The 11,079-nt window shown below is 40.1% G+C and overlaps 1 protein-coding gene across 2 annotated transcripts in view; it reads right to left on the bottom strand.

Annotated features, from left to right (window-relative positions):
- Window positions 1–1,042: 1,042 nt before the first annotated feature.
- Window positions 1,043–11,079, bottom strand: part of gpd2 (glycerol-3-phosphate dehydrogenase 2 (mitochondrial)) — a 68,629-nt gene continuing 58,592 nt past the window's right edge. For both annotated transcript variants that reach the window (XM_061932352.1, XM_061932351.1), the window contains one exon: window positions 1,043–10,160. In XM_061932352.1, the coding sequence (XP_061788336.1) occupies window positions 10,126–10,160 (35 nt within the window). In that variant the 3' untranslated portion in view covers window positions 1,043–10,125. The remainder of the gene's footprint in view (window positions 10,161–11,079) is intronic.

Here is an 11,079-nt window from a genome sequence, read left to right as displayed (position 1 = left end):
GGTACTAGACTGGCCTACCTGTAGTCCAGACCTGTCTCCCATTGAAAATGTGTGACGCATTATGAAGCCTAAAATACCACAACGGAGACCCCCGGACTGTTGAACAACTTAAGCTGTACATCAAGCAAGAATGGGAAAGAATTCCACCTGAGAAGCTTAAAAAAATGTGTCTCCTCAGTTCCCAAACGTTTACTGAGTGTTGTTGAAAGGAAAGGCCATGTAACACAGTGGTAAAAATGCCCCTGTGACAACTTTTTTGCAATGTGTTTTCTAAGTTAATTATTATTTGCAAAAAAACAACAACAAATGTCTCAGTGTGAACATGAAATATCTTGTCTTTGCAGTCTATTCAATTGAATATAAGTTGAAGAGGATTTGCAAATCATCGTATTCTGAGTTACACAACGTGACAACTTCACTGGTTTGGGGTTTTCTATGTGGTCATGATCACAGTGTCAACTGGTGTCCAGTGGGAATGACCCTAACACAAGCAAAACAGACAAAAACAAATAAAAACACACACAAAGCCTTCCAAGCAACCAGATACATTTAATTCGATAATTGTGTTGCTTTTTTTTTTTCCACCCGAATACTGACTTAAAAGTATCCTTACAGTACAGGTGGGGCGAGAAAAAAAAAAAAAGTACACGGAACATGATTCTCTTTGAGCGAGGATAAGGCTGTAATTTCACCCAAAAGCAGACAATCAAACATTGGATGCACATTTAAGCGCTGGTGGGTTGACGGGTTCACACGTCAAAGTATGGAAGACAAAAAAGCCCGATTGACGACACATTCCTGCAGAATCATTCTGAATCTAAGATCAATTTGTTCTGCGACTGTACTACATAAACCTCTTAAAGCCCAAGCTGTTTGTTTACATGCTTTTTTTTATTTCTCTTTGCTATTTGGGCTTATTGGACCCTAATTAGAATAAAAACTAAGAATCACCTTTTTATATGATGTACTTAGTCCATAAGTACACAAACGTGTACTTCGTGTTTAGTGACATGCTAATTCTTATTTTTACACTCCCCCCCCCCAAATTCCATTGTATGTTATACTCTTCTGACACCACCAGATGGCAGTATAAGTGTCCACATAAGTGGCCATAAGACCCCAATTCAGTAGTGTACACAATTGTGGAAATAGGAGCTAAAAGGTGCTGTCCACACATGTGGCCACTAAGCCTTTAATTAACATGTAAAAAAAACAGGCTCAATAGGAGCATTAGGAGTGGGCAGATCCGTCCAAATAACAAACTATCGATAAAAAGGGCCGTTTTTCCCATACATAAATAAATGGGTTGTACTTGTATAGCGCTTTTCTACCTTCAAGGTACTCAAGGTGCTTTGATATTATTTCCACATTCACCCATTCACACACACATTCACACACTGATGGTGGGAGCTGCCTAACCACCACCCATCAGGAGCAAGGGTGAAGTGTCTTGCTCAAGGACACAACGGACGTGACTAGGTTGGTACACTGCAAAAAGTCTGTGTTCAAAAACGAGAAAAAAACCCACAAAAATTAGGGGTATTTTATTTGAACTAAGCAAATTTATCTGCCAATAGAACAAGAAAATTTGGCTTGTCAAGACTTTCCAAAACGAGTTAGCTAACCTCAATGAACCTAAAAATACCTTAAAGGGGAACATTATCACCAGACCTATGTAAGCGTCAATATATACCTTGATGTTGCAGAAATAAAGACCATATATTTTTTGAACCGATTTCCGAACTCTAAATGGGTGAATTTTGGCAAATTAAATGCCTTTCTATTATTCGCTCTTGGAGCGATGGCAATCCGCCATTTTCTCAAACACCGAGTCAAATCAGCTGTTATTTTCCGTTTTGTCGACTGTTTTCCGTACCTTGGAGACATCATGCCTCGTCGGTGTGTTGTCGGAGGGTGTAACAACACGAACAGGGACGGATTCAAGTTGCACCAGTGGCCCAAAGATGCGAAAGTGGCAAGAAATTGGACGTTTGTTCCGCACACTTTACCGACGAAAGCTATGCTACGACAGAGATGGCAAGAATGTGTGGATATCCTGCGACACTCAAAGCAGATGCATTTCCAATGATAAAGTCAAAGAAATCTGCCGCCAGACCCCCATTGAGTCTGCCGGAGTGTGTGAGCAATTCAGGGACAAAGGACCTCGGTAGCACGGCAAGCAATGGCGGCAGTTTGTTCCCGCAGACGAGCGAGCTAAACCCCCTATCGACCCTAGCTTCCCTGGCCTGCTGACATCAACTCCAAAACTGGACAGATCAGCTTTCAGGAAAAGAGCGCGGATGAGGGTATGTCTACAGAATATATTAATTGATGAAAATTGGGCTGTCTGCACTCTCAAAGTGCATGTTGTTGCCAAATGTATTTCATATGCTGTCAACCTAGTTCATAGTTGTTAGTTTCCTTTAATGCCAAACAAACACATACCAATCGTTGGTTAGAAGGCGATCGCCGAATTCGTCCTCGCTTTCTCCCGTGTCGCTGGCTGTCGTGTCGTTTTCGTCGGTTTCGCTTGCATACGGTTCAAACCGATATGGCTCAATAGCTTCAGTTTCTTCTTCAATTTCGTTTTCGCTACCTGCCTCCACACTACAACCATCCGTTTCAATACATGCGTAATCTGTTGAATCGCTTAAGCCGCTGAAATCCGAGTCTGAATCCGAGCTAATGTCGCTATACCTTGCTGTTCTATGCGCCATGTTTGTTTGTGTTGGCATCACTATGTGACATCACAGGAAAATGGACGGGTGTATATAACGATGGTTAGAATCAGGCACTTTGAAGCTTTTTTTAGGGATATTGCGTGATGGGTAAAATTTTGGAAAAAACCTTCGAAAAATAAAATAAGCCACTGGGAACTGATTTTTAATGGTTTTAACCATTCTGAAATTGTGATAATGTTCCCCTTTAAAATAAGTATATTCTCACTAATAACAAGTGCACTTTTCTTGGAAGAAAAAAAAAAAGAGACCTTTTTTGCTCAATATGTTGAAAAATGTTCTTAAATGAAGTAAATGCTAGTGCCATTATCTTGACATAATGATATGCGCTCGGCATTACATTTCTTGAAACCAGCAAACTTATACTAAAAACTAATTTATTGTTCTTAATGGAAAGGCAACAAGGGAACCGCTTGTTACTCTCGGGGTCTCCTAGCCGCTCAGGCAAATCATATTGTCTAAAAATGCATTTTTCCATGGATAACATGACATCATCGCGTCAAGTGCGTGCTCTTTCAGTCAATTAGTGCGCATATACACAGCCCGGCCCCCGGCCAAAAACATTTTTATTGTAATTTTGAAAAATGTATCTGAATGTGCATGAACTATTTCTGTTCAAAATTGTTAGACATGTTAAATGTTTAAATATTAACTGTCAGTTTACTGTACTGTGCCAACTGTACTACTATATGAGTACATATTTTCTATTGTTTCATTGAAAATAAAACAGCAAAGTCCATTTCGCTGTCATCTGTTTTAATTATGACACACAATTGTGTCAAAATCATGATTTTATTTTTTTCATGCTTGAAGTAAGAAATGATTACTTTAAAAAAGTAGTTTTATACTTGTGAGTGTTGATGACACAGCTTTGCAACAGTTGATATTCTAGTTTCAAGCATGTTTTACTCAATATAGGTCATCAAATCTCAGCAACAAGCTGTAATATCTTACTGAGATCATTTAGGACCAAAACCCTTAAAACAAGTAAAACATAAAATCTGCTTAGTGAGAAGAATTATCTTATCAGACAGAAAATAAGCAAATATCACCCTTATTTGACATATTTCATCTTACTTAGGTTTCAGTTTTTGCAGCGTGTTTTTATTATTTAAAAGCAAACTTGGTTTTGTTGAATAATATTGAGTATGAGTGTGTGCAAAACAGGTTTTAATACTAATCAAATATCATCCCATTGACTTTGCCACCAATGCACTGAAAGGCACACAAGCTAAGTTTGAATCCCTGCAGTTGAAAGATTAGATTGTGACACATGAAGATCAACAAAGAGCGTCAGTAAAAAGTCTTGGCAGCGTTCATGAGTGGTTCTGTCTCAACATGAGAAGGCACACGACCTCAAGTCATCCTTCCCAAAACATGAACAGTGAGCGTGCTGGGACATGATCAAATGAAGCCTTTTTTTTGTTTGTTTTTTTGTTATCTTTTTTTACACTGAAATATAAATGTCTCACTTCCAACACACCACTTGGAGAATATAAGCATGCATTTCTCACCGAATAATAAAAATATAGAATCACCTTTTTTTTAATCCTGTTTTGTAATGTCTTTAAAAGTTAAGCTTAGTGACTAAACACTTTGAAATAAGAGCAGAGCGAGTGCAGATAAAGCTTGATACCTGTAAACATCGGTTTATCAGTAAGATTTAGTACCGCGGCTTTCACTTTAAAAGTCTCTTTTGCATTGAACCCGGCAGTGTTGACCCGCCTGGACAGTAACGATGAGGTCAAAAACAAATGAAAACCTTTTAGTACTTTGCAGGTCTACCATGAATCACTTATTAGTTATAGAACTGGTGTTCAAAATGCGGCTTGGGGGCCATTTCTGTTCCACAGCTTGCTTTTTAATGACCTGCACCCTTTTCAATAGATAGAATATTGTTTTGACTTGGAAAACAAAGCGTGTAAATATCCTTATCAAACTTGATAATAATAATAATAATAATAATATATTTTATTTGTAAAAAAGCACTTTGCATTGAGTAAACAATCTCAAAGTGCTACAGTGTATTAAAAAAAAAGAAAAAAAAAGCTATAACTAGTATGCATTAGAGATGCGCGGATAGGCAATTATTTCATCCGCAACCGCATCACAAAAGTCGTCAACCATCCGCCATCCACCCGAACTAACATTTAATCAAAACCGCACCCGCCCGCCATCCGCCACCCGCCCGTTGTTATATATCTAATATAGACGATGCAAGGCATTAGTGAGGTTATAAAGCTTTTGCCTGTTAAAGAAAGGAGACTGATCCAATGCAGCAGAGACATTCAATGCGTGCCACGCTGTCACGGCCCAGACGCACATTAGTGCGCAATTATCTGGGAGCCGCGCTGAGCGCACCTCCAAGCGCGCTCGCACCACTCAAACTGCTGCAGGCAGCTGCGTTCTATCTTGTTTTAACATCCTGTGGCACTCTTCTGGGATCACGGCGGACGAAACTGCTCATGCTCGGGGTGTTTGTGGAGGTTCGGGGTTTTGCACAAATGTGATGCACCATGTTAGATGTCCCGGTTTTGTGACTGTCGTAGACATAAACAGCGTCGCAGCTCTTGCAAATCACGTAGCCAGCATTACTATCATCCTGATTTACAACTTCATAAAAACGAGTCCACGCTGAACTTTTCTGGCCTTTTTTTCCCCGGGTCTTTAGTATTCCCTTTTTTAGTTTGTCGCGTACCACGTTTGCTGCCGGCGTTGCCATCTCTTTTTTTTTTCTTCTTCTGTTGTGGCATGCTGCAGGTGCCTGCTCGTTTTTCGTATGTGGGTAACAACATTTAACTATGTATATATATTTCCGAATTGGTTTAACTGCCACCCGCCTGAATCTATTTCAAATCTAATTTTTTTTAATTTCAACCGCCCGACCCGACCCGCGGATAAAATCTAATTTTTTTTTATTTCAACCGCCCGACCCGCGGATAATCCGCGGACTCCGCGCTTGTGTCCGCAAACCGCGCATCTCTAGTATGCATATATCTCCAGCTCCAGCTCGTGGTGCCCAAGACCAGACTTAAATCTAAGGGAGACAAGGCCTTCTCTGTGGTCGGCCCTAAGCTCTGGAACACTCTGCCCCTCCATGTTCAAACTGCTCCCACAGTGGAGTGTTGTAAGTCTCGTCTTAAGACCCACTTTTATTCTTTGGCTTTTAACACTACGTGAGTTGTGTGGTCCTCTGTGTTTTTTTTATTATAAATTTTGATTTATATTTACTGTTTTAATTGGTTTTACCCTTTAAAATCGTTTTTAATCATATTAATTTTTTATTGTTTTTATATCTATTTATTTTTTGTTTTTATTCAGTCATTGGTGGAGCTAAGGATAATATTTAGATATTGTTTTTAATATTGTTGTGCAGCACTTTGGAAACATGTTTGTTGTTTAAATGTGCTATATAAATAAAGTGGATTGGATTGGATTGGATAAAAAAAAAGACTTTTTTTTAAAAGAAGGGTTTTTAAGCCTTTTTTTAAAAGCGTCCACAGTCTGTGGTGCCCTCAGGTGGTCAGGGAGAGCGTTCCACAGACTGGGAGCGGCGGAGCAGAAAGCCCGGTCTCCCATTGTTCGTGGCTAGATCCACATTAGAGAGGAAAATAACATTTAGGGCCTGATTTACGAAAGGTCTGCGTGTGCTAAAACGCGTGCAAACTTAATAGCACATGCAAAGCTGATCTACTGAACGTGTGCAAAGTGGATTGCGTCGGTTAAGTGAGCAGAATGAGGCGCCTGTCTTCATTATCATGCACAATATATGCTGATCATCACAATGCTGGGAGGAGAACATGCAAATATAATTATTCAACACGCGTGATTTATCAACACTCATCGCCCTTTTGCGAGCACTATTTTGCACTTTACTTAGCACCTGTCAGAACTAAAGACATATTATCTATTCAGCAACATCATTTTATAATTCTATAGCTGCTAGAGGACCTAAAGGGCTGATTAACCTCTTAAGGCCCAAGCTGTTTGTTTACATGCTTTTTTTTTTAATTTCTCTTTGCTATTTGGGCTTATTGGACCCTAATTAGAATAAAAACTAAAAATCATATTTTAATATGATGTACTTATTAGTCCATAAGTACACAAACGTGTACTTCGTGCAAATTTTTATTTTTACACTTTTTTCCCCCAAATTCCATTGTATGTTATACTCTTCTGACACCACCAGATGGCAGTATAAGTGTCCACATAAGTGGCCATAAGACCCCAATTCAGTAGTGTACACAATTTTGGAAATAAGAGCTAAAAGGTGCTGTCCACACATGTGGCCACTAAGCCTTTAGAGGTTAAGGAAAAAAGGGACACCATCACCTGGTACATGTTGGTGTGTTTACAGCCATTTCAGAACGGTAAGTTTGGGGGACAAGAACTTCAGGGAGACAAGAACTAGAGGTCATTCACAGTAGGGCTTGAAGGTGTGATGTGGACACGCATTGCATTGTGGGTATTGCTGCACTCTCAATCGCTTATTTCCATGACTGAATGCAAGACTCTGCAAGTTTGTTTTTTTGTCTTTAACAAGTTCAAAACATGGTGCAAATGTCATTAACTGCCACAATTGTGGTGACGATCGCTTAACCTCTTAAGGCCCAAGCTGTTTGTTTACATGCTTTTTTTAATTTCTCTTTGCTATTTGGGCTTATTGGACCCTAATTAGAATGAAAACTAAGAATCACCTTTTGATATGATGTACTTAGTCCATAAGTACACAAACGTGTACTTCATGCACATTTTTATTTTTACACTTTTTTTCCCCCAAATTCCATTGTATGTTATACTCTTCTGACACCACCAGATGGCAGAATAAGTGTCCACATAAGTGGCCATAAGACCCCAATTCAGTAGTGTACACAATTTTGGAAATAAGAGCTAAAAGGTGCTGTCCACACATGTGGCCACTAAGGCCTTTAGAGGTTAAAACAAATGTATGCGTTTTGGTGTATTTTTTTTAATGACTTTTGTTTTTTTTCCACCTAAAATATATATTATTAAAATATATCTTATAAGAAAACATTTCTTTGTTTGAATTTTTTTGCATATTAAGCGCTCAACTGCTTCTAAAATGCCCCTAAAAAGTGGTGGATGTCTCCCGCATGTTTGATAACATGAATGTGCAGTAAATGAATGTCTCCTTGGCGATGCTCCGTAAATAGTACACATAAAATCCTCATTTAAATAAGGCGATATGCACCAATTTACAATTGTACATGCAATAATAGTTTATACCAATTTAGAGATTGCACGTGGTGTTTAGATCTTAGTAAATCAGGCCCTGAATGTAACGATTATTGTGACCAATATTAGTACAAAACCCCAAACCAGTGAAGTTGGCATGTCGTGTAAATGGTAAATAAAAACAGAATACATCCATCCATTTTCTACCGCTTGTCCCTTTCGGGGTCGCAGGGAATCCTTTTCAACCTATATTCAATATTGCAAAAACAAGATACTTAACGTTCGAACCGGAAAACTTTGTTTTTTATTTTTTGTAAATATTAGCTCATTTGGGAATTTGATGCCTGCAACATGTTTCAAAAAAGCTGGCACAAGTGGCAAAAAAAGTTGAGGAATGCTCATCAAACACTTATTGGGAACATCTCACAGGTGAACTGGCTGATTGGGAACAGGTGGGTGCCATGATTGGGTATAAAAGCAGCAAATGCTCAATCATTCACAAACAGGGATGGGGCGAGGGTCACCACTTTGTCAACAAATGCGTGAGCAAACAGTTTAAGAACAATATTTCTCAACCAGCTATTGCACGGAATTTAGGGATTTCACCATCTACGGTCCGTAATATCATCAAAAGGTTTGGACAATGTGGAGAAATCACTGCAAATAAGCGATGATATTACGGATCTTCGATCCCTCAGGCGGTACTGTATCAAAAAGCGACATCGGTGTGTAAAGGATATCACCACATGGGCTCAGGAACACTTCAGAAAACCACCGTCAGTAACTACAGTCGGTCGCTACATCTGTAAGTGCAAGTTAAAACTCTCCTATGCAAAGCGAAAGCCATTTATCAACAACACCCAGAAACACAGCCGGCTTCGCTGGGCCCGAGCTCATCTAAGATGGACTGATGCAAAGTGGAAAAAGTGTTCCGCGATCTGACGAGTCCACATTTCAAGTTGTTTTTGGAAAATGTGGACGTCGAAGAGGAAACGAACCATCCGGATTGTTATAGGCGCAAAGTGTAAAAGCAAGCATCTGTGATGGTATGGGGGTGTATTAGTGCCCAAGACATGGGTAACTTACACATCTGTGAAGGCACCATTAATTCTGAAAGGTACATACTTTTTTTGGAGCAACATATGTTGCCATCCAAGCAACGTTACCATGGACGCCCCTGCTTATTTCAGCAAGACAATGCCAAGCCATGTGTAAATGTGTGGCGCATTATGAAGCCTAAAATACCATAACGGAGACCACGGACTGTTGAACAATTTAAGCTGTACGACAAGCAAGAATGGGAAAGAATTCCACTTCAAAAATGTGTCTCCTTAGTTCCCAAACATTTACTGAGTGTTGTTAAAAGGAAAGGCCATGTAACACAGTGGTAAAAATGCCCCTGTGACAACTTTTTTTTACAATGTGTTGCTGCCATTAAATTCTAAGTTAATGATTATTTGCAATAAAAGATAAGTTTTTCAGTTGGAACATGAAATATCTTGTCTTTGCAGTCTATTCAATTGAATATAAGTTGAAAAGGATTTGTTGTATTCTCTTTTTATTTACCATTTACACAACTTGACAACTTCACTGGTTTTGGGGTTTTGGCAATATGAAAATCTCAGCTCGTCGATAAATCCTAAAGTGTTTCAATCCAGGTTTGGTATGTTGAGTAAACAAACCAAAGGTGAAGTGGTCCCTGCTGTAAAAGGTTTGTGACACCCCTCAATTAAGGTTAAGCAATAAAAAGTACGCTGTAAGGAAATGAATAAAAGATGGTAGACCTGTAAAGTAAAGTACAGGTGTTCAGTTAGTATGTGCACAATAGTGTCAAGTTAAAAAAATAGGTGTTAAAATTGATAAAAAGATGCTATAAATAGATACATTGTGCTCTGTGGAACATTGGAGGCACCTGACTCTGAGCACTAATCAAAACACAAACAGGCGGCTCATGCAAAACAAATCTCAGCCATTAGACTCTATTTCACCCAAAACAAGCTAAAGAGCGGCGCCGGTTTCGTTCTTGATTTGGCTAAAATCCCCGCCGCCATCTGCCTGATTGCATTGTCATTCAGATGAGGTCTCACAAAGGCTCGGGGCTTAGACTCCGCCCCCGCTGCGGTCCACCGTCACGGGGCCCCTCATATCCAGAGTCTCCTCGGCGGACTTCATGAGGATGGCCAGGCGACTGTCAGACACTTGGCCCTTTTTGACGGCGCTCATCAACTGTTTGACAGAAAAGCACATGTTGTTGACGAGCAGGCGACACCGCGGGGGGGGGGGGGGGGGGGGGCTTGCCGAGCGGTCCGACCACCTCCACATGATCAATGAGCCCAACACCGTTTGAGTAGAGTTTTTTTTCCAGTGTGATAAAGCTGAACCAGGTTGGACGTGAAGATTTAACATCATGATGTGTGGCTCTGCTTTCTCTGGTCTGAACCTAGCAGACCGACCCCACCACATCCCATATTCAGTTGAATATGCTACAAGGACAACATATTTGATGTTCAAACTGATAAACATTATTTTTTCTGTGCAAATAATCATTAACTTTAGAATTTGATGCCAGCAACACGTGACAAAGAAGTTGGGAAAGGTGGCAATAAATACTGATGAAGTTGAGGAATGCTCATCAAACACTTATTTGGAACATCCCACAGGTGAACAGGCAAATTGGGAACAGGTGGGTGCCATGATTGGGTATAAAAGCAGATTCCATGAAATGCTCAGTCATTCACAAACAAGGATGGGGCGAGGGTCACCACTTTGTCAACAAATGCGTGAGCAAATTGTTGAACAGTTTAAGAAACACCTCTCTCAAGCAAGGAATTTAGGGATTTCACCATCTACGGTCCGTAATATCATCAAAGGGTTCAGAGAATCTGGAGAAATCACTGCACGTAAGTAGCTAAAGCCTGTGACCTTCGATCCCTCAGGCTGTACTGCATCAACAAGCGACATCAGTGTGTAAAGGATATCACCACATGGGCTCAGGAACACTTCAGAAACCCACTGTCAGTAACTACAGTTGGTCGCTACATCTGTAAGTGCAAGTTAAAACTCTCCTATGCAAGGCGGAAGCCGTTTATCAACAACACCCAGAAACGCTGTCGGCTTCGTTGGGCCTGAGCTCATCTAAGATGGA

This window comes from Nerophis lumbriciformis, linkage group LG38, assembly GCF_033978685.3.
Source record: "Nerophis lumbriciformis linkage group LG38, RoL_Nlum_v2.1, whole genome shotgun sequence".
NCBI classification, from domain to species: domain Eukaryota; kingdom Metazoa; phylum Chordata; class Actinopteri; order Syngnathiformes; family Syngnathidae; genus Nerophis; species Nerophis lumbriciformis.
The sequence above is the reverse complement of the archived record's forward strand: the minus strand, read 5'-3'. Positions and strand labels throughout refer to the sequence as shown.